We start from the raw sequence: 24,387 nt of genomic DNA, 5'->3' as shown, positions 1-24,387 counted from the left end.
CAAAGGTCCAGAAGCAAAAGTTTACTCTTGTTTTCCACCATAAATCAGGCCTGTGTTTACGAAAATGACAGCAAAGGTGTGAGGCTGTCCTGGGAGAGGCGGGCACGAGGAGTCCTGTCCCACCTGTCAGCTGCGCCTCCCGTTGTTCTGCAAGGCAGAGCCTGCTTTGTCTCTAAAGGCTTCTGAAGCCCACCGTCCGAACAATAATTTCAACCTACTACATTGTGCAAAGAGCCGATGCAGTGAGATGCAGGCAGAGTCTCGACGATCATGGAGACCCTCCCAAGCCTAACTTCTCCTGGGGATTTATTTTAAGTGTTGGAGATTTGCAAAGAGAGAGGATTGAGGAATAATTACATTGTAGGTGGCTCTGGGTTGATCGTTTATAAAAACCGAGCCATTTCAGGGGCGCCTGGGTGGCGCAGTCGGTTAAGCGTCCGACTTCAGCCAGGTCACGATCTCGCGGTCTGAGAGTTCGAGCCCCGCGTCAGGCTCTGGGCTGATGGCTCAGAGCCTGGAGCCTGTTTCCGATTCTGTGTCTCCCTCTCTCTCTGCCCCTCTCCCGTTCATGCTCTGTCTCTCTCTGTCCCAAAAATAAATAAACGTTGGAAAAAAAAAAAAAACAAAAAACAAAAAACCGAGCCATTTCCAAAGTCGTTACTTTGCTGCAAGAATATAACCTGGCTGCTGAAAAGCGGGTTTCGTACGAACCTTGGCTTCTGGGTCACTATTGATACTGCAGGAATCGTCGTCATCAGCATGGGGGGCATTTCTAGAGAGAAAAACAGAAAACTGGACTTAGAATTCTACTGCAAACTCCAGCTGCACGAAGCCACGCATGGCGGCAGGTCCTGCCGATGTCCTACCTGAGTTTCAAAGATGCATAGCGGAGTGTCGCTCCTTCAAACTCTTTTAAACTGGGGTCCGGGTTAACTGTAGCTGCATGCAAATCCTAGAGGAAAATAGACCCCTGTTAATGGAGAAAGGGGGAAGGCCCGTGACATGGCCTCAAATATCAAAGGGGAGAAGAGTCCTCCCGGCATGAGGCAGAGAGTGTATGTGAGCTTAGGCAGGAGAGGGCATGCAAGGACCGCTGGGTGCTGGCTCGGTGCAAGCCCCGGTTCGTACAAGACAACGGGGAGCCTGGGGCAACCAGCTTGCCGTCATTCACAACGGGACACATTAAATAAAGGCAACATGTGTGTGAGCTGGACATCCCTAGCAAGAAGCCCCATCACTGCGTCCCTGCAGAATGGATGATATTCATGAAGAAGAAAAAGATACAGCCACAGCCATGCAAAAAGGACGAAATATTAAATGATCTAGAATCTGACAATATACTTGCCTTCCAAATGTCACTATTAATCTTTCCCCCATTCAGAACAGCAAAATCACTCCATGGCTGTTTCTAGACATATAATTATTCACATAGGAAAAAGCACATTGATTTTAAAAAAAAAAAAAAAAAGGAAAGAAGAAAAGAAAAAAAAAAAAACACAAGACACCGTTGTTAGCATTGATATTCACAGGATGGGTTAGGGAACAAATTCACTCTACCAGCAGCTTGTTAGCTGGCTCTAGGTCTAGATTATCACCTGCAGCCTAGAGCAAGGAGGACAGAGACGCAGTGTGCATTACTTACCACGGCAAACGACTGAACACTATTAGCAGTCAGTGGTCTTCCATACGTGGCCTTAAAACCACACAATATGCTGTCAAATACTAAATGCCTAGTGCACCTAATTCCACAGAAAACCTTCTCTCTTCCGGTAACCAAACAGAACTGTCTTCTTGAGGTGGGGGTGGACTTAGGGATGGTGCCTGTCGATGTGCACATCTGAAAACTGGGGAATGTCCAGGGCCAAGGGCATGAAAAGCTGGGGCTCAAATTATTTTCACATAAAAGAAAAAAGGAGGACAATGAGAGGGAAAGAGGGATATAAGAAAACACAGCCCGACGGCCACATCTGCCGAGATTTAACCTGACAAAAAATAGCTCTACACAACCTAATGTAAACTCTTCAAATTCATCAAAAGCTCTGCTTCTTTGCCACACAAGCTTCTTCATGAATTAGTATTTGATCACGAAAGGATTCTGTAAACATAATCGCAGAGCAAAGCACCAAGCCTTGCCTTGTTGGGAGAAGGCTTGCGATAGATTTTTGACTCTAAACACCCCTTTCCATTCACCTCAGGCGACAGGCAATGTTGTTTGTGGTCTTTTTCTTTTCTTCTATATTGAGTGAATATTCAAATATTTTTCATCTAACATTTGGGGAAATAAACGAAGCACACAAACCCCAGGGACAGCCTTGTGTATCTGTTCCACTGATGTGTCAGGCCCATAACCTCTCTTCTTGGATGATAAATCAACCATGGAGACTTTCCACCTAAGTCCCTTCAACTGAGGTTCTTTGAAAATGAGAAGGGAATAGCGACCCCTAATTTCTGCTCATGACATTAGTCTGATTTTGACACCCACTCAAAGCCAAAGCAGCTAAGTTCAAACGAGCCAGGTGTTGAAAGAGGTGTTCAGTCAACTCCATGGGACTCAACGAGAGCAGAGGCACTGCAAATACAAATTTGTCATCACTATTGCACAGCTGCTATCACTGTCACTCTCCTTTTTGGATTAAGCATCTGAACTGCAGGTTTTCCAAATAAAGTAGGACTTAGATCACTATATTTACTTTTTAAACAATCATCTGTGTTTCGTTGAGCAAAAGAGCAGGAATGCTGCCTCACCCTTTGCCTCTGTCCTTCCTCCATCCCCAAAAGCAGCATCCAGTTTTCACTGCTGAGAAAATTAATAACACAGCTGAGGTGACCTGTGAACCCCCTGAAATCAGGGTGGGGTTTTATGTATGTGTGTTTCCTAGGGGAGAAGATCCTCAATTTTTCTCATTATCTGCAGAGGGGCCAGTAACCAAGAAAGGTTTTGAATCACCATTGCAGGGGTACTCATGATAAGCACGTGAAATACCAAGAATTCTGAGCTAGAATTTCTTTTTTTTTTTTTTTTTAAAGGAAAACAAGCCTATTTGATCCCAAATCATCATCACTGTTTACATGTGAGCAATATTTGTTTTTCACTTCAGTTGAATGTTGAAAAAGGATATCAGATGGTGAATTAGTAAGACTCCAGGTAATTATGTTCTTGTAGAAAAAAAAAAAAAAAAAAAGAGTGGGTGTCTGATAAAAGGAATCCGAAATCAAATTATCCTCAACAGACACTGTGTGGGACTAGAAATAAAGAGTATTTTTGCAAAACAAGTATTCAGAAGAGTCTTTGGCATTTAATTAAAATAGTTCTCTGTATGTGTGTATGGTTTAACAATTTTTTTAAATGTATTTACCCTTTGGATGTTGGGTCCCTATAACATAAAGGTTGATTATAATTCTAAGACTGTATGAATCCAGCTCTTATGCTACGGAGACATGAGTCAGCTGGCAAATTTCCAAAAACCACCTTTTGCAGATTTAAGTAAACAAAGGTCGTATACAGCAATTTTTCAAAAGCTAAAATAACATGGGTACCATTAAAGAAACCCTTTAGTACAAAACTCAGTAAGGACTAACATGTTATGACTAGGACAAAAGACCCTTTTCCCTCCTATATTAAAAAAGCCTCATTTTTAGACATTCTCTTCCCTATATAAATGACCATAATTCTCCTTTTTTAAAATCAAGGGCAACAAAAGATAAAAGCCATCTGTCTTGAATTTTAAGAACTACATATTCTATTCATCTAATTTTTAAAAAATGTTTATTTATTTTTGAGAGAGACAGAGTATGAGTGGGGGAGGGGCAGAGAGAGAGGAAGGCACAGAATCCCAAGCAGGCTCCAGGCTCTGAGCTGTCAGCACAGAGCCTGACATGAGGCTTGAACTCATGAACCATGAGATCATGACCTGAGCCGAAGTTGGATGCTTAACCGACTGAGCCACCCAGGGGCCCCTCATCTAATTTTTTAAAGAGAGAATACACCACTTTAGCTAATAATTTTTTTAAAGAAAACAACCCAAAGAACTTGTTTGGTTCTACAGAAAGTCTGCAGCCATCCGGTCTGCAGTCTGCATGGTGGGAGTGAGAGGTGAAAGAAAGGATGAGACAAAGAGAAAAACAGTGAGAGAGGGAAAGGCAGGTGGGCAATTTGCCTTAGGAAGGACAAGACTGACAGGGGAAAGGCCAGTGAAGGAAGAACAGAGATCATTTTCCATGAGCAATGTCCCCCCTCCATGAGCAATCTTGCAGGTGATGCAGCTAAGTCTTGGCACAGTGGTGTTCTGGTGCCAGTTACAGGTGTTTCTCCAGGTGCTTCTCTCGACCTTGACCAGGTGAAGTACCCCTTATCCTGATCAAAGTGACCATGCTGAATTCTGGGAGAGCTGTGGAGCCTCTCAGCTCCTCAGAGGCAGTGTGTCCCTGATGACTGACCCAGCCCCTGGAGCATGGTGCTTATCATGACCCTCCATGACCTTTCAGCATGGTGCCGTTCACGGCCACACAGCAGAATCTGTGTGAGGGTGGATCCATGAAGGGAATCCAATTGTATACCTTGACTACTGAGAGTTTTCTTCTTCCTGATTTCTCTTCTGAGATCTTAGAAAGCAAGTCCACAAGTCAAACAGGAAGGCTGCCCTGCTATTCTGCTGGAAGCAAGCTTACATCATGTTCTTGAGGATGTTCGAGGGGGAAGAGAAAGCCTCTAAGAAGTGGTATCAAAATGTAAGCTGGAGAGCAAACACAGAAGGTGAACCTGCCGAGAACCAGGCAGAGAGCAAAGCAAAAGAACGAACATTCGGTAGTGACTTTGATGGAAGGTAGAATCATCACCTCCACGGGCACTTCAGAAGTTCTGCAGCAAAGCCCGCATTCAAACCCTGCCTCTGCTCTCATCTGCTTTGTGAGTTCAGCTCCTTGCCTATGAAATAGGGCTAAGAGGACCTCACCATCAGAGTGTGGGCAAACTGAGATTAAGAACACTAGCAATTAGCACAGGGACTGGCTGCCCGAAGGTGCCCAAGGTGACAGTTTCCATATCTTCTACTCTTTTCCATGGAGGAAAAAAATAAGGCCATTTGTAAGAATAAAAAGTTTGGGGACCTATGGACGACAAAGTGTTAATGAATTGTGCTTCTTCATCCTCTTTTGCCACGACTTGAGCCTCTGTATGTGTGGCCTTGATGATAAAAGACAGAGCACCTTAATCTTGGAACACGAAGGAACAGTCCAGGCGATGTTAATGAGCACTAAATTCATATATATGTGCATATTTTAAACTTCTTTTTAAAATGCTTTCTGTGTTTTGTTAGATGTGACACTGTCTCAGAAGAATAGAGTGACGGTTTATCACACAAACATAACCCAGAGAAGTAATAAAAAAAAAAAAAAAAGAGAGAGAGAGAGAGAGAGAGACAGAGAGAGTCAAACTAGCAAACAGACTGACAAATGCTTGAGGAACTAAATTAGTGTCTGTGAGCTAGGGGAGCGTCAGGAGCCCGGGGACACTAGTACTGGCTTTGCTGCGACAGTAAGTCAACTAAAAGCTCCTTCAGCTATGAAACTGGCTTATTCCTTCATTCAGACAACATTTAATGAATATCACCCTGTACGAACCCTATGCCAGGTGCTGAGGACACAAAATGAGGGGGACAGGCCTTGACCCCCCCCGCCCCAAGGAGGGAGACTGACATGCCACCAGTTAATAATACTACAAAAAGACCCTATGGAATAAAGGGCTTTCAAAAAAAGTTCAGGGATGAGCGCAGTAATTCCCAGGAGAAGTAGGGTGAGTCCAGAGAGGAGGTAACACATAAACCAAGACAGGGAGACGAGCTTCACCAGAGTGCCAGCTCTTGTACTTACTCGGCACAAAATCACCTGGAAAGCTTATGATAAAGGCAGATTTCCAGGTCCCACCCCTAGAGGGTCTAGCTCAGTGGCCTGGGGTAGGACCAAGGAATCAAAATGTCCTACAAGCCTCAGAGGTCACCTTGGCCACAATCCTTGACCCACAGGCTCACAGGCTCAGAAATACTGCCATGGGAGTGCCTGGTTAGCTCAGTCGGTTAGGTGTCCAACTTCAACTCAGGTCATGATCTCATGGTTCGTGAGTTCGAGCTCTGCACCGGGGTTTGTGCTGGACAGCTCGCAGCCCGCTTTGGATTCTGTGTCTCCCTCTCTCTCTGCCTCTCCCCAACTCTCTCTCAAAAATAAATAAGACATTAAAAACAAACAAAAAAAAGCACTGACGAGGCCCTTCTTGAGGATTCTTGCCAGTCACGATTACTTGATCGGGTCAAGAAGCTCAGTAAAAAGATGCCAGAATAGCTCCTTTGTGTTTTCATCTTATTTCTAAGTGTATAAGAAATTCCACAGTTCTAATGTAATATGCGGATTTTTCCCCTCCCAGGGGGTGAGCTGCTCAGGGCCCTGACAAACCACGAGCGATGCAGCAAGAACAGAGCGAATTGTGATCAAGAAAAGATCACAGTTCTGAGAAACAATTCCACCTTCCCTTGCTTCAGACCCACTTTCTCCTCCATCCTGTTTAAGGAACCAGGAAACACCTTCAGTTGAAAACACTGAAAGGCGAGACTTGCCCACAGGCCAACAGTTATTCATACAAATATTTTGTGTGGCTCCCTCTTCTAAAATTCAACATCCAAGGAATTTGGAACAAATCAGTGGACTGAAGGGAGACTACTGTGGGCCAAATTTCAATAGCAAATGCTTCCTGAGCCGTTTACAAACTTCAGAAAATACTGCTGGCATGCGCAGAGGAAATATTATCCACTGTGCTTGACACTTCCCTGGTGAACTTTGGAATGTGAAATGTAAAATTTGCAAACTGTAAGGAAGCCTTCAGTCCTAAACTTTTGTGAAGCAGAGTCAACAGATTTGGCACCAACTTGGAGTTTTTTGTTTGTTTTTTTTTTTTTTTAAACGAGCTCGGGGAAAAGCTGAATAAAATATGCATTTCTAACACGACATATTACAAGTTTCTTCTCATCCTTAACATTTTGCTTTCTCTTGTGGTTCCAAATTAGTTGAAATAGATTCTATTTAGGGATCAAAGAAACGGTGTCAGAGAAATAATCATTTCTCTTCCACTGTCATTAGCACCTGAGACAATGTTATCAAGAGAAGTCATTTTCTAGCAGGCTCTGCTCGTGATGTGGCCCTCCCTTGGGCTGAGATTTGAGATTTGCCAAGTCTCCTGTAAACGGTACAGTGAAGCCTGGGGTTTGAGCCTGGCTCCACCCCCGTTCGGTGTGTGGCCTCGGGCAAGCTTCACCTCGCTTAGTGTTGTCAAATGTAAAAAGTCAGTGACAACTACAGTACCAGCTGCAGAGGGTTTTACGAGGAGGAATCTTGAGATAAGCCATGAGCTCGGCACCATGAACACTCCATTACCTTTAGTGCCTCTGGTTTAACATCCGTGTCAGCGCCTGCACGTCCCGGGTATATGGCAGGCTGGGTTTGTCCCCAACTCCCCCTCCTCCTCTCTCTACCAGTTCATACCTTTGCTTCTGTGATTTTAATTTACTGCCTTTTAAATGTGCTCAGTTCTTTTGCTTAACGGCCTTACGCACAGGAGGGAAATGGGTATGAAGTCAACAACTGAAAGGCTGATCTGAAGAAAATCTATTCCACTGATCTATTCAAGTGCTGGAGGGGCGTGGCTCTCTCTCTCAAACTTAAAATGACACATCTGCTACAAACTGCCGTGGAGGGATAAGGGTCGACACAATGGCATGGTTAACAGCAGAAGAGAGGAATGAGACCAACAGCAAGGTGGAAATTGACACACTACTGGGGGCAGAGCATATCTAAAGTCAGAGAGCTAGGCACATGCCCATCCTACCCCAGCTGCATGGCTACTGAGCTCACTGAACTTCGGTTAACTCTTTTATTTATTTATTTATTTTGAGAGAGAGAGAGAGGCAGGCAGAGAGGGAGAAAGAGAATCACAAGCAGGCTCCATACTGTCGCTACAGAGCCTGATTCCGATGTGGAGCTTGAACTCCGGAACTGTGAGATCATGACCTGAGCCGAAATCGAGAGTCAGAGGTTTGACCAACTGAGCCACCTAGGTGCCCTCAGTTAACTCTTTTCTTCTTCTTCTTCTTCTTTTTTTAAAATTTTTTAATGTTTATTTATTTTTGAGAGAGAGAGACAGAGAGAAAGAGACAGAGCATGAGCAGGGGAGGGGTAGGGAGAGGGGGAGACATTAAATCCGAAGCAGGCTCCAGGCTCTGAGCTGTCAGCACAGAACCTGACACAGGGCTCAATCCCACGAACTGTGAGATCATGACCTGAGCCAAAGTCAGATGCTTAACCGACCGAGACACCCAGGCGCCCCAACTCTTTTTTTAAATAAGGAATATATTAGCGGTCTTCTCCATCTTGAGGGGAACAAATGAAATGACACTTATGAAAATACACTGAAAACCACAATAAATCATGAATAGCAGCAGGGAGGCTGAGTGCTGTGGATACATTAGGGAAACATTAAACTCTAGGAGAGGAAGCAGGAAGCAGGAGCCATGGGACACAATCTGAGCCTGGGAAGGGGCCCTGAGCAATAGCTAGGATGGGAATGGGAAGCAGGTGTAGACAGAGGAAGAACAGGCATATGTGGGCATCAGAAGGAGGCCCAGGGATTAGAGGTGGACTCTGCTACCTGGTAATCTTCCCGAGGGTTTGCTGCCTATCTGTGATGCATGCTTCCCAAGATTTTCTGTAGAAAACGTGGAAACAAAAATCTGCCATATTAGTTGAAGAAATAAAAAATTCAAGTCACAGAAACTTGGGATGTCCTCCTTTGACTTTACCACACCCACACCTTGGTCTCAGGAGGCAGGCTTCAAGAGCTTCATCTCTTGCACGGAGGGAGGACAAGAGGTTCACTGGACAAAAGGGACATGTCAAAGTGAGGCCAATCTAACCTCTGGGACAATGAGAAAGTGCAGTAGGCTGAGATCCTAAAGCCAAGGAGGTTGAGCGAGAACAACTATGGCCTAGGATTCAGGAGCATTCAGGATCTCTGAGTTCTAGATCCAATGGCGCCACCAGTCACGGACCTCTCTGCGCTTCAGCTTCCCCGTTTGTAATGTGTGGATACTGGGATCAGCTGATTCTTTCCCACCCTGACACTCCCCCCAACCCCCCCGCCATAGGGCACCCCCATGTGGTGAAGATGGTTAAAGGGCTGTAATAGGGGAATGAAGACCTGGAATGGGGAAAGAGATTCTAACAAAGATGCAAAGAGAAAAGAGGTACAAGAAAGAAAGAGAGAGGATGTCTGCTCTTAGTGAGCAGAGGCTGTGTCCTGGCTGGCTCCGCTTCTGGGAGGCCACTTGAAGGTCCAGGGACAAATGCCAAGACGCAATTAGACTGAGACAGGAGAAGGACTCCACTTCATGCTAAGCTCTTTGAGGCTCATCTTTATCCCCCAGCAAACCTAACACAAGATGAGTAAATGAATGGAATTTGCTCAGTGAATAGGAACATTACGCCTCAATAAAGTCATCCAGTGATTAGCAACAAAATCCTATGTGGTTCAGTAATACTGAAGCATGTGCCTATCAGTGTCAAGTTCCAACAAACCAAGGCCCTTGGCTATCACCGTGAGTAGAGGTCACCCCAAGCCATCGCTTGAAAGATGGAGAGGGGTGCCTGGCTGGCTCAGTACGTTAAGCATAAAGCATTTGTCCGACTCTTGGTTTTGGCTCAGGTCATGATCTCATGGTCCATGACATCAAGCCCTGCACCGGGCTCTGTGCTGACAGCACGGAGCCTGCTTGGGATTCTTTCTCTCCCCCCCCCTCTCAAAATAAAAAAATAAACTTTAAAAAAAAAAAAAAAAGAAAGAAAGAAAAATGGAGAATATGGGGCCTAGGCAGGGTAAGTGAGATGCTGAAGCCCTGTAAGAGCAGGCATGTGATTGGAATGTAGATCTCACTGCCTCCCAGAGAAGACGAAATAAAGAACCACAGATGTAAGAAACAAGACACTGTCTACTTTCATGACAAGAAGGGTGATAATAGTTGCAAATATGGAGAGGAGACTTGCAGGTGAGAGATGCAGGTTAGATGCCCTCTGTGTCCTCAAAGTAAAGGAAAATGGGTTGTTGAAAAAAACAGAAGACTGTGGTCAGGCAGGCAGAAATGTCTGTGTGTTAGGGATCCAACTACTTTGCTGAAAAAAGCCATTACTTAATAGTGACCTTTTCCAACTGCAATTCTCTTGAATACTCAGTTATCAGGATTCACAAAGGTTAGCTGCAAGAATCTTTGTGTTAATAAATACCACGTGGAATTTTTTCAAGCCGCAATTCTTTGTTTAAACATCATATTTCTTCCTCATGGAGAGCAGAAATTTATGCTGCTATTTATGTCTAAAATAACATCACTTCTGCTAAATAAACAGATCCTTTAAAAAAATAGAAATCAAGCATTTGAAGGCTCTCAAGGGTTATTCCTGCAGACATCCCCTCCATGCAACCAAAAGGACCCAAGGCTAATAAGATTTGCAGTAATTATAACACGTCTGGCCAAGAGACGTCCTTCTGTGTGTAAATATTTTATGGGGCAGCGCCATGCAGTGGCACCTACGGAGTAAAGTATTGCCTCAGTGAGCCTCAGGGAATCTTAACCACTTCTCATTAATCAGCCTCTCTTAACTTTCTGTACCTAGAATGCTGTTTCAAGAAACCAAAAGCCACTAAAAAATGAAAACATCCCTGAAAGATGGTATTAGCACTATTTACACTAAGAGGAAGCATTTCTGCGGTTTCAAATGCAGCATGCATGATAATCAAAAACCTTACCTTGATGACCTGTTGGGGCAGAAGCAACAAGTCTAAAGAGAAATCACAAGTAACATCCACTCTACTAAGCTGTTAAAAAGATACTCCATTTTACCTCGTGCTCTGGGGTAGGAGATGGCGTTACAGAACTAAGTGACCCTTTTCTAGAACCATGGAGATCTGCGGGGGTGGAGACAGGGCGCTCCCACTGAGTGGTCCCTGTTGGTATGTGCCAATAATAGGTCCCAGCGACGTCAATGATTCTCTTCCAGCCAGGCGGCAAATCCGGATCGGTCTGAAAGGAGTGATCACTCCATATATCTGCTGGGAAATGGAAAATAAGAGGGTTTTATTAAAAGCGAAACAATTACAGTGTTCCAATTTCACCCCTAAGAGTTTGGAGAATCCCACAGGCAGATGCGTCCACAGCCCTAATGAGAACTAAAGACATCCTATGGACACAGAGTATGGTAAAGGGGACGATAATGGAAAGAAACAAGAGAAGAACTGGAAAAGAAGACGGACACTTGAGAATACAGACATTAAGGACCCGTCATCAAGTCATCTTACAGCTTCAAGACTCCTGTGAACAACTTAAAAGCTCCATTAGCCGAAATCAACGACCCAAGCAAAATTCGCAAGGTTACAGGCAAAATCTACTGACTCCTTTATAAATCAGGAAGATTTACTGGTTGGCATCTTATACCATTTTCAGCAATGGGTGGAACTCTTCTTTTCTTTAATCACTTTCCATAAATGAGTACTGTATTTATAGCTTTGCTTTTACAACTCCTCCCATTTGACTGTCCACATCTACAAAGCAGCAGTGTCTTTTCTAACACTCTACAATTCTAATTTGTGCACAGAAGATTCCTAAGGAAGGCAGACTAGAAAATCCCTGGAATTCAAGAAGGGACCAGACCGACTATAAAAACAGGTCATGAAGGAGGGTGAGTGTGAAATATGACAGAGAATGGTGGGGACTGTGGCGAAATGGAAAGCATGTGCGAAGTCCAAAGGCATTCAAATTAAAAAAAATAATCATGTGTTATATTATGTATGTGTATAGCAGGGGGAGTAAAATACACATGTTGGGCAATTTCAGCGATCCCCGGCCTGTATCAATATTTTACCAGTTTACTGGATAATTATTTGCTTTTTTAAAATCTCATTTGGCCTTCTTTGAGTTGAATATGAAATGAGTGGGCAAGAAAAGAGGAGAGAGAAGGAAGCAGAGTAGGAAATCCATAAAGAAGGAGCCACCGTGGAGAAATCACAGGTAGCTGTATCAACATATGTACATATATAGGTAGTGAAACTTCAGAAACTTGTGCTTTAAATCTGAGGATTGCTTTTTTTCTAAGGATGAGACCTATGGGGCCACTCGTCAGAGGAGAAGCACGTGGGCTTTGCTCTGTGCAAATGCCATTGCATCACGTGGGCAGGCGTCACTGACTGTTACAGCGACAACAAGAAAAAAAGGAACCAAACAAAGAGGTTGATTAAGACTATGGGCACAGATGCGCATTCATGCGGTGGTTTGGCATCCCAGCATTCACTTTTCTCATTTAAATCTGCCAGGGGCAAAACTGCCACTTGTCTCAAATTATGATGGACATTCCCCTCCCCCTACAGGAAATTAAGCATGATTACATAATTTCAACTTAACTAAAATTTTCAGAAACAACTTGAAACAAACATGTATACACTCCTTTGTCCTGTTTCCTTTTCAGTGGTGCATAGGGGTTGTTTTTAGCATCTCAAGTGGGACAGGAAAAATAAAATACAAGGTCTCTGGATTAAGTTGGGAGAAAAACCTTGTCCCATTCTAGTGGTTTACAGAACCAAGCTTTGCGGCTTGAAACTCTTGAAAGGGCATAAAGAGGCTGCTAGTTACCATTTCTGTGGTTTTTGAGGTGTGAGGGTCTGAGTTTACACATTTATCCTTGTTGTCTCTACGGTTGGGACATAAGCACATAGGCAGGATACCACCTTCAGAATATGGAATCATGTTGGACCAAGGACAGAAAGCAACATCAGTGGCCTTTGGGTTTGGCTGTCTATCCAGAACCTTGAAGGCAGCAGAAGGGCTCTGGGCTGCCTAGCGCTCTTCTGTCTGCAAACAGACCTACCTGCCTATATTTGGTTTATATTCTGAGGCTCTGCTGAGATTTTGTTGGAATTAAAACAAAAAGGAGACTTCTTCTGGTGCTAAAAATTGATGATGATATGATTATGATAGAGGAAGTGAGGTCGGCACATTGACAGTATTATTAACAGTTCCAGAAACATGTATAGAATCCCTTCCACATCATCCCACACTGGGTTTTAAGGGATGTAAGCCCTTAAATGAGGGCAAAGAGACGTCATATCTGTCTTGCTCATCATCATATTCCCAACACCTAGAATGGCAGGTGTTCAATAACAGTGAGTTGGATGGATAGACGGTGGATGGATGGAAGGAACGAAGGAAGGAAGAATTAAGAAGGAGGGAAAAATAAATGACTGAATGAAGTCTTTGAATGGTGGGAATTGGAACTTAGCAAAAGAAGAATTCTGAAGAAATCAGTTCTGTGCAGTTTCACAAAACAGAGCAATTTCACAACCCCCAAGAATAGCAATGTCTACTTTCCTTGATGGTGTATCTGAATGTTCTTATGGATAAAAGGAAACATAATATGACAAATTGGAAAGAGTCCTGGGCTGGTGGCCAAGAGACTCTAAGTTGAGATTTTGGTTCTTTTTTTTTTTTTTTTTTTTATTGATAGGTACCACAGGGAACACTAAGAAATACTCTGAGGCACCTCGGCCTCATTACATTTCCTTTTGTTTAATCTTGTTAGCCCCCAATTTCCTTTGTTTTCCTACATAAAATTAGGTACACACTTAAATAAGTACTTTGGACCTTATTCAACAGGTCAGTGGTTTTCAACTTTTATCAAAGTGGGAGGAAGACAGTGGTGTAGGCAGGTGGAATCCCAGACCCCTCCAGGCCCTACTGACTGACCACACCAGCCCCATTTTTATCAGCTTCCACTACTGGTCTTACATGTACGATTTTCCTTGAAAACAGAGATCAGGGTTTTGTTTGTTTGTTTGTTTTTGCTTAAAATAAAGTTTGACACCATAGCTAAAGCAAAAGTACAGTGGGGCCAAGACATCTAAACCCCAAGAAGCTGCTTCTGTCAACAGATTATTCAAAATATTGCAAAGCAGCTTAAAATAGTTGAGTACCATAGTGCACGTGGCATGAAGGAGGGCAAGCAGACTAAATCAATATAGGAAAAATCTATAAACACCAGGTGATTAGAGGAGAGAGTTCCAACCCCTTCTGATTCTCAGAAAATTACTTTGTGTAGCTTTGCTGGAGACAAAGGAGCTGATGTTGCAGAAAGGAAATGGTTGCTGATAGTTTCAATGCCCTCCTGATTCTCAGCAGTTTTCTCACACTGAGTTGTCTGTCATGAGCCCCTTCTTGGCAGATCTGCTTAGAGTTCTGAAGTCTTGGTATTCTTAGTTTTCAGCGGGAACACACTGAAAGACCTCCATACTGGAGAACTCTTTTCTTTTGGGGTGAGTCACTGTGGAACAATAACCTTAGGAAGATCCATTCAGCACTGGCCAGCATAAAGCAAACCACAAGATTCCATCCCAGTTACCCAACGTCAGGATTGGAACTCAGACCAACTGTTGGTAGGGAGTGGGGTGACTTAAGGAAAGATTTATAAGAGAGTTAAAATGGAGACATCTATAGAAAGCTGGAAGAGTATTTTTTTAATGTTTATGTTTATTTTTGAGAAAGAGAGAGAGAGAGAGAGAGGAAGAGAAAGAGAATGAGTGGGGGGAGGGGCAGAGAGAGACGGAGACACAGAATCCAAAGCAGGCTCCAGGCTCCGAGCTGTCAGCACAGAGCCCGACGTGGGACTTGAACTCACGGACCGTGAGATCACGACCTGAGCCGAAGTCGGACGCTTAACCGACTGAGCCACCCAGGCGCCCCTAGAAGAGTATTTTTTAAATGTTTGTGTTTATTTTTGAGAAAGAGAGAGAGAGAGAGAGAGAGAGAGAGAGAGAGAGAGAGAGAGAATGAGTGGGGGAGGGGCAGAGAGAGACGGAGACACAGAATCTGAAGCAGGCTCCAGGCTCTGAGCTGTCAGCACACAGCCTGATGCAGGGCTTGAACTCACAAACGGTGAGATCATGACCTGAGCAGAAGTCAGATGCTTAACCGACTGAGTCACCCAGGTGCCCAGCCTGAAGAGTGTTTTTAAATATTCCAGTAAAACTAGAAATCAGGGGAGTCAGCAAAGACTCTAAATACGGCAGAACGCAGCCTGGCATGCAACCAAGTGTGAACTCTGTATGGGGCCTTTGTATTTTGGCTCAACTGCTCATTATTTGAACGACCTCCGCCAAGTTACTCAATCTCTTTGGGCTTCAGATGCTTATCTGTAAAATAGGGATCAAAACAGTGTCTACTCTGCATCACTGGGCATTGTATAAAACACTCAGAATAAAGGTTGGCATAGTACAGGCATATTTACCACATAAATGTTCACTGTTATTGCTATTATTATACATCATAGGTCTCCAAAGCCAACAATATAATAATATACTAAGTTCACCAAACCCACCATAAAAAAAATATTTTCCTATGTCCAAAGGAAAATTCTCCCTATAGAATTTATGGGGCTATGTGATCATCATGGTTCAAAGAATAAAGATAAAAGAAGATAATCTTACGGTGACCCTTTCTCTAGAGAAAAGGTCCACCGGACTCCCTTAGTAGGGCTGGACTTTGAGGACCTGGGCAGGTCAGAGGAGACCAGACTCTACCCACCATGCCTTGCTGAGCTTCTGGCCTGGCTGGCCGGGGTTCTCCTTCGGCCATACCTTCTCTTTCTTCAAATGTCTGTCTCTCAATTAATGTGGAAGGAAAAATGTAAATATTTCATAATTTTAAAAACAAAGATTCATGTCCCCTGTGGTCTACTTTAAAGCAGATTTACTAAATTTTTCCTAGGTTTCTCTCAAACGTGAACCACCCCCAAATGAATAAAGTTGCCTTGTTCTGCAGGATTCCTGAATTTTTTCTCCCACGGTGGGTCTAGGCCCTTCATTACCAAAAAAAAAAAAAAAAGTTCTCTACCCATAAAGTAAAGCACATCTTCACATTACCACATTTAATGCTCACATCGATCCCAGCTCGAGGGCAAGGGAGGGACTATTAGCACGCCAGGACAAGAATCCAGGCCTTTCAAGGTTTAAAACCAACTGACGTTAGTGCTGCCATGAGGTTCTGAAAGCTAGGAACAATACTGCTGTTAAGAGAACAAGTTACAAGGGGCCCAACACGCATTGAAGGCTGAAGTACCCAGATCCTTTCTTACTTCTTTACTGCAGGAGCTCGTGGAGTCTCCACAGCTCCCCTATGAAGAACACACTATTGTAATCCCCTTTCTAAGGCTCAGGGAGGACAGCTGCTTGGTTTAAAGCCAAGGGGGTAAACTATGTCCCTATGTCTGGATGGAGTTACTTTCTCAGCCACCACCTGAGAGAAACCAGTAGGGACAGCTTGGGGGAACGGAGAAGCTGTAAACAGTGGTGAAAACAAACAAAAAGAAGGCAATGGCTGCAAGTCTGGTGCTAGGAGACCAGCCAGCTGACCTGACCAAGGTCAAACAGCTAATAAGTTGAGCACAAAGATCTGCCCCAAGGGGCTGGCCCTCAGCCCGCCTGGAGCCACCCTTGTCTGGGTACATCAACTGGAGGACACTTCCAGTGTAGGCTTTACATAGGATCCTCCTTTTTGTGCCTAATTCTGCTTTCAGTAATCCGGACAACCACTCCAGCTGGCCCCCTCCCCATCAGAAGCCTCAGGATCAAATTCCAACCTCAGGCCCGCTGCAGAGACTAAGATTCCACCTATTTTCCCTCTTCCCCTCCGTACAGAATCTTGCACCTAAGAGGCTTTCAGATCACCACTGCATCTCGCTGAAGGCACTGTCACAAGCTAACAGGACAGTTCAGCAGTAAGAGCTGAAAGCCACAGGTGTCCTTTCAAAGTGGCTCTGTGGCCCTTCGTTGTTTGTGGTTTTGTTCTGGAAGCAGAGCCTGGAAGTCAGGGTATAAGATGGCAAGGCTGAGAGCCCCCAGAAAGTCCCTCTTTGTGCCGAGAGCCTCCTGGGGCCAAGAGCAATACTTGGCGTGGGAACAAGGAGCCCATCTGTGAGCAGCAAAGACCGGCGGCCCCTTCCAGCCACCTCAGGCGCCAGTGCCTGTGCTGTGGGCCTGGCTCCACTTTGGCTTCTTCTTCGCAGGGACCCGCTCCCCACACCCTTTCCCCGTGGAGATGTAGGTGAGGTAAGCCCAACTCTAATCATCCTCTCCCAGGGGCTCACTTGCAGGAGCCCAAGGGTCAAATGAAAACAAATTCGCATCCAGCAGCAGCTGGAAATTTCCTCTGCTGCTCCAGAGGCCACAGGAAGGAGGAATGGATGAGCTGAGATTCTAAATTTGGCAAGGTCTGCGGTGCAGAGCACAAAAGCTTCCCTCAGTTCCTCAGAATGGCACTCACTCCCTTCCTCCACCTTTGTGTACCCAGTGCCTTTGATGTGCAAAGCATGGGGTGAGGGGGGCAGCAGGAAAGAGGAGAAGGAGTGACTCATTCAACAAATATTTCCGGTCTACTCTGTGCCAGGCATTGTTTTAGGGCTGGGGATGCATGGGGTCACCAGTTAGATCTGGTCCTGCACTGGTGACGTGGGGCAGTGGTTCTCAAGCATCAGAGTCACCTGGAGAACCTGCTAGAAGCAACAACTGGGTATCACCCCAGAGTTTCTGGCTCAGCAGGTCTGGGGTACGGTCTAAGAATCTGCATTTCCAGCAATTCCCAGGTGATGCTGACTCCACGGTGCTGGTTTGGGACCATGCTTTTAAGAACCATTGGCCTAAGAAAACAGAAAAGGTAGTAATTCTTCCCCATCCAACTCCATCTGGCACCTGGTTCCACAAAATAAGAAATGTGAATGGATGTTCATCCATCCATCCATCCATCCATCCATCCATCCATCCACCCACTTATTTACTCACTCTTTCGTATTGAGGGGTTCCAATAAACGTCAAGTACTATTTTTCTAGAAGGTGGGAATATGGTAATGAATAAAAGAAGCAAATTGGGTCATATGATCAACCGTGTCTGGGAACGGTGTGGGCTATTTGGACAGGACAGTCTGGGAAGGTCTCGGAGGAGCAATATATCCCTAAACCAGAAAGGGCCAGACTTGCGAAGAGACAAGAGAACAGCATTCCCAGCAAAGGGAATGTAACTTGTCATTGTAACAGAAAAAATCGCTCCAGGCAGGGCTAAGTGGTCTAGGATAAGATCAAGGCCACCAGGACTAGGCTTTCTCCCTCTATGCAAAGGAACTCTTGAAGGTCTTTTGCAACCTGTGTTTTTAAAGTCAAGAGTATTCTGCACAATGCTTCCATTCTTCGACAAGGAAAAACTCTTTCTCCCAAAGTCTTAGCTGCAGCTGCTAACTTATCTCCTGAACAATATTATTCCTGAAGGAGCAGATGCTTTAATACGAACTACACGTTTCCCTCGCTATCCAGAAGTAGATGAAACCTTTCAAAGGCCAAAATGGCAATAAAGCTAAGAAAAGAAGCAAATACCATTAATTTATATGGAAAAAATTTTGAGGGGTCCCAGACCCAAAAAATAACCTCTCTTAGGCTTTTCTGATCCCCTAGGACACATCTTGCTAACAAATGCACAAAATAAATCAAGATAAAGTACAGATGCTCACAGACACAGCTCAATGCTGTGGCGAACGGGTGCTGAGTTGCTGAGTGTAGGTCCCTGGGAGGGAGCTTGGTGGGGCCGCCCTCACTGCTGGGGGTGCACGCCACCCCTGTAACATCTCACTGCAAAACAAACGCTGAATACCGTTTTTACCCTTTTAAGTAAAAGCAAAGTCCTCTTGGATTTCTTTTGGTTCGTGCAAACAGGTACTAATGCAGGTGTTTTGAAAAAGCAAAGTGGCATAACACAAACTTTTGAGAAGATTTGAATTGAACTGTATCTGAATTTAACTCTGAAATTCTTTTTGATCACCTGGTGGTCTGCTTCCTTTGCCTTTCTTCTTGTCCCTCTCTCTCTCTCCCCTTACTTAGTCCCTTTATTTTCTTCTGGACCCAGAACTTCCTTGTCAGAATAGAGCAAGCAAGACTCTCAATCCCCTCCAGCTTCATCACCAACTTATGGAGAAAACAGCAAGGAACCAGGGCTCTGGGACTACATCACTTATTATAGATTTGCTGGGAGTCCAAGCAGTATACGGAGGCTGCTTAGAATCTGGTGTCAAACTGTCCTCGGCTGAAGGAACTGGCAAAAACAATGACCATGGATACCAGAGAATAAGCCCCAAAATGTCCCAAATCTGTGAGCTTTCAGAATTCTGACCCACCAGCCTGCCAGACAGTGAGGAGGAAAGCTCACCAAAAAGTTTTAGGGCCTCTTCTATTTCTTGATACTTATTTGCAAAGGCATGATGGGGACCCTGAAATGTCTATCCCAGACTTAGGAAAATTACACGTTGTACTCAACTGCACTTTCCTGCGGTGCCTTTCTTTTAAGAGTTGCAATAACATTCTTAACAGTTTTGGGAGCACTAGTTTCCTAATACTTTCTCTCATGTTTTTCTTCTAAAATCATAATATTAAAATTTTGGAGTGTCCTTGAAATAGGAAGCTATTTGTAGCTGAGGATTTTTCTGTTAAAGATTCTTGAGTAAATATTCTAAGAACTCACTATTTAAACAGTCCTTAAATTGGGGCATTATAACATTACATACTTTGTATATTTTTATCAAGTATTTTGGCATAAGATCAACACAAAATTTCTTAATTTAAACTCACTGGAGACATAGTCTTTGCTGGGCTTAGTCTACTAGAATTGTTTCGGGGCCAGGTTACTATCACAGACAGGGGAACTGGAGTTAGCTGGCAGTTTTGAATCTCTGCTCCAGTGCTGGCCGTGTCACCTGTGACAAATGGCTTAACTTATTTTTCTTTCTCTTTCTTTCTTTCTTTCTTTCTTTCTTTCTTTCTTTCTTTCTTTCTTTCCTCTCTCTTTCCCTCTTTCTCTCTCTCTCCCTCCCTCCCTTCCTTCCTTCCTTCCTTCCTTCCTTCCTTCCTTCCTTCCTTCCTTCCTTCCCTCCTTCCAAATGGCACAACTACTTTAAGTTTAGTTGTTTGGGGTTTTTTTTTTTTTTTTAAATTTATTTTGAGAGAGAGAGAGAGCATAAGCAGGGTAGGGGCAGAGACAGAGAGAGGAGAGAGAGAATCCCAAGCAGGCTCTCCGAGCTGTTAGCACAGAGCCCGGCATGGGGCTCGAACCCACGAACCGTGAGATCACGACCTGAGCTGAAGGCAGACGCTTAACCGACTGAGCAACGCAAGCAACCCCAAATGGCTTAATTTCTAATGGCCTGTCCGCTCACTGTACAAAAGAGCCGGTCCCACCCCATGGTACAAAGCACCTGGCACAAAGTTGGGCACGTAGTAATCACTTAGTAAATGTTTGTAACTAGCTATGAATCACTTCACTCAAATGTGGCTTTGGGGGGAAATATCCTGTAATACATAACATTTTTTGAAATGGCATCAGCCACAGCTCATTTCGTTTAAAAAGATTTCGGAGATGGGGTGCCTGGGTGGCGCAGTCGGTTAAGCGTCCGACTTCAGCCAGGTCACCATCTCACGGTCCGTGAGTTCGAGCCCCGCGTCAGGCTCTGGGCTGATGGCTCAGAGCCTGGAGCCTGCTTCCGATTCTGTGTCCCCCTCTCTCTCTGCCCCTCCCCCGTTCATGCTCTGTCTCTCTCTGTCTCAAAAATAAATAAAACATTGAAAAAAAAATTAAAAAAAAAAAAGATTTCGGAGAGTTTGCAGCCACCCAACGGGTTTTTACTAAAAAGACAGTTTTTTATTTAGATCAAGAAAACGAGATAATATTGGCCACCCACGTATCAACTCAGAAACACGAAAACACACTGGTTTGAGTAAGTGGCACCTCTTTAATTAGCATGTGGCTCTTTTATGTCATGAAGCTTAGCCATTAAAGAAGCAGAAATGAAGTCAGAATAGTGTTGTTAAGTGCGCTTTATGAAGACATCCTTCTTTTGAGTCTGTTTCTATTCTCCCTCATGTCCCCATGAAAGAATGTGTATAGGAACTGTTGGCAGAAGGTAAAAGGACACTATGCTTCTCTGTTCACAGACTGTTACCCAAAATCAAAACATAATACCCGAACCAGGGACCCTGCAAAGGCAAACTTAAAAACTAAAAGGCAGAAGATGTAAGTAGCTACACATTTTCTGGAGGAAAAATTGGTATTTGTAAATATCCACCCATCTGTACAAACCTACATATACATATAGGTGAGGTTAATCATATGACTGGTTAAAGACTATTTTAAATACCATCAGAAGGTCTCATTCTAAACACCCAAACATACAATAAAACATGTACTTTCTTTTAAGTTCTGAAACGAGATGTTAAAATTTTAGGATGATATGAAATATAACCTAAGAACACTATTTTCTTTTAAAGTGTGCACTAAGTACAAAGTAGCACAATTTACAAACACTTCTGAGAAATCATAGGCTCAGTAGCTACCCCCTCCAAAAAAAAGGCCTTATACATAAACTACTAGGTATTTACCCACAGGGTACAAAAACACAGATTTTAAGGGATACATGCACCCTGACGCGTATAGCAGCATTATCAACAACAGCCAAACTATATGGAGAGAGCCCAAGTGTCCATCAACTGATGAATGGACAAAGAAAAGGTGGTATATATATACACAATGGAATATTGCTCAGCCATCAAAAAAAAAAATGAAATCTTGCCATTTGCAATGACATGGATGGAGCTGGAGGGTACTATGCAAGGCAAAATAAGTCAGAGAAAGACAAATACCCATATGATCACTCATGTGTAATTTAGGAAACAAAACAGATGACCATATGGGAAGGCGGGGGGCGGGGGGAGAGGAAAGCAAACCAGAAGAGACTCTTTACTATGGAGAACAAAATGAGGGTTGATGGAGGGGTAGTGGGTGGGGAGATGGGCCAGATGGGTGATGGGCATTAAGGAGGGCACTTGTTATGATGAGCACTGGGTGTTGTATGTATATGATGAATCACTATATTCTAAAACAATATTACACTATATGTTAACTAGAATTTAAATGAAAATTGAAAAGAAAACAAAAACTTAAAACTTGAGTGGAGACTTGTATTTTACTTTGAAAAAGTTATAGGCCATTTCAGTATCCTCAATTTTATTTTTCTAAGAATAGCTAGGAAAAACCTGTATTGCATTGAAACAACAAATCTCCAAAATTCAAAAGCCTTATCACAATAATGAATGGAGAATGACTGCAGGTGGGCGTGCTCTTGAAATCAACAATTTTTTGGACAATCTTTTTAATTTTTTAAAGTTCATTTTTTTATTTAGTCATCTCTATACCCAACATGGGGCTTGAACCCACGACCCTGAGAGCAAGAGTCAAATACTCTTCCAGCTGAGTCTGCCAGGTGCCCCAATTTTTTGATAATTTTAAAAAGTAAAGATTGTATTTATATCAAATTGCTAGGCAGGTTTATTACTTTTTTCTCCAGTTGTCTGAGTAAACCACTCACCTACTCAACGACAGCAGTACGTCTTATTCCATACCAGATGGGATTATTAGGTTTGGCAAGAAGATTAACAAATCAGACCTAATACCCTTTGCTTTGTCTACTCCTAAACACAGTGTTCTAGAAAGATCTATGATTATATGGAAATTAAGCAAAGGGTAACTGCACAACATTATTCAGAGAATATGTCCAACTGCCATAGCCTCAGTCGACCTAAGCACACAACTTTCTTATTTATTATTTCACAGTGAGCAGTGGGGAAGAGAAGACAAAATACCACCACAGGCATGAATCTTTCTTTGGCTTCCAAACAATGAGACAAGATAGAATTACTACTGGCACCATACTCTTTCAAGGTAGACAGGTTTGAAAGTATATTAAATAGAGCCAATATTTTCCCCTTTATTTTGGCAGGGTCTTCAATGTACTTTCTCTTTGAGCTGTGGTCCTCCTCAGGCTGATACACAGTAGCAATGATGACAAGGTAGAAGCTATTCCAGAGGTTGCCTTGACTAACTTCAAGGTCATTATTATTCTAAATGATGGCATACCAGGACTTGACTTCTCAGCTGTGTTAAATATTAGAACAAAAGATGATATTGAGAATCTAGGAAATAGGCACAGTATTCTACAACAAATTACAATTTGGTTTTTTATCAGTGTATTAAAAGAGTAAGGTGAATGGATGCCATCTTTTCCAAAATACTATGTGTCAGAGCACACAGAACTATATTCCCATAGATTAAAATGTATATATTGTGTTTCTGATACATGAACTAGAACATGTATTTCTATAGCACTACAGGACTTTCAAAGTGCTGTAACTAATCCAATCTCATCTGATACCACAAAATCTTGCGATGCAGGTAAAAGAGATCTTACTCCCATTTCATAGGTGAGGAAAAAGATTTCAACCAGGTGAACTAACTTGATGAGGCTGGGGAACTGCTTATCGTTGATTATGGAGACATCTTTGTGTATTTTTGTCTGGAAACCATTCTATTTGTTAAGTGCATTTTTAAAGTTTTAAGTGCCCTTGAAAATATCAACATAACTGAACTAATCTGTCCATCTGCCAAGGTGGTTAGTGGACAAACTTTAGTATTTGATGTAAAATAGGATTTCTAGACCATGGATGGGGGGAGGAGTTCAGAGAAAAATATTTTCCTGAGATTACCTTTTAAAAACACAATTAAAAAGATCAAGGTAAAAGCTATTTTTTATTACTTCTCTGAGATATTTAGTCTCCATCCAAATCAAAAGAGAATTTGAAGCAGCTTATGTAAAAGATATAAACATATTTCAACATGAGAGGATACAGCCATGGAGTTGAGAAGAAATTCCGTTTTTTATTCCAAAAATTTACAAAGTTTTAGTTATCTAATAGAAGTAGTTTATCAAAAAGGAAACTTTTCCTAAGCATCAAATCTTAGCATGCTGGAAACAGCACTAGAGGTAGAAAGGCAGTAAACTGATAATGGGGGTGTTACCTTGTATCTAGGTGGTTTTATTTTGTCAATCTTGTTCTATTTTTTTTTTTTTTTTTTAACGTTTACTTATCTTTGAGACAGAGAGAGATAGAGCAGGAACAGGGGAGGGGCAGAGGGAGAGGGAGACACAGAATCCGAAACAGGCTCCAGGCTCTGAGCTGTCAGCCCAGAGCCCGATGCAGGGCTCAAACTCACAGACCGCAAGATCATGACCCGAGCCAAAGTCGGCCGCCCAACTGACCAAGCCACCCAGGCGCCCCTTGTCAATCTTGTTCTAAATTGTAATTGTGTTGCACAATAGGTAATTAAGTGTAAACTTTTTTTTTTTTTTAAATAATAAAGGTTAACTGGGCAAACCATTCTGTACTATTCC

The 24,387-nt window shown here is 43.2% G+C and overlaps 1 protein-coding gene across 17 annotated transcripts in view; it reads right to left on the bottom strand.

Annotated features, from left to right (window-relative positions):
* APBB2 (amyloid beta precursor protein binding family B member 2) overlaps positions 1-24,387 on the bottom strand; it is a 381,239-nt gene that overhangs the window by 112,799 nt on the left and 244,053 nt on the right. For 9 of the 17 annotated variants that reach the window (XM_043572792.1, XM_043572780.1, XM_043572783.1 and 6 more), the window contains 4 exons: positions 10,932-11,140; positions 1,346-1,408; positions 867-952; positions 712-772 (listed from right to left, as the gene is read on the bottom strand). In XM_043572792.1, coding sequence (XP_043428727.1) covers positions 712-772; positions 867-952; positions 1,346-1,408; positions 10,932-11,140 — 419 coding nt within the window. The remainder of the gene's footprint in view (positions 1-711; positions 773-866; positions 953-1,345; positions 1,409-10,931; positions 11,141-24,387) is intronic. The other 8 variants (XM_043572782.1, XM_043572785.1, XM_043572789.1 and 5 more) reach the window with 3 other exon arrangements.

Source organism: Prionailurus bengalensis, chromosome B1, assembly GCF_016509475.1.
Source record: "Prionailurus bengalensis isolate Pbe53 chromosome B1, Fcat_Pben_1.1_paternal_pri, whole genome shotgun sequence".
Classification (NCBI taxonomy): domain Eukaryota; kingdom Metazoa; phylum Chordata; class Mammalia; order Carnivora; family Felidae; genus Prionailurus; species Prionailurus bengalensis.
This window is presented reverse-complemented; position numbering and strand designations above follow the sequence as displayed.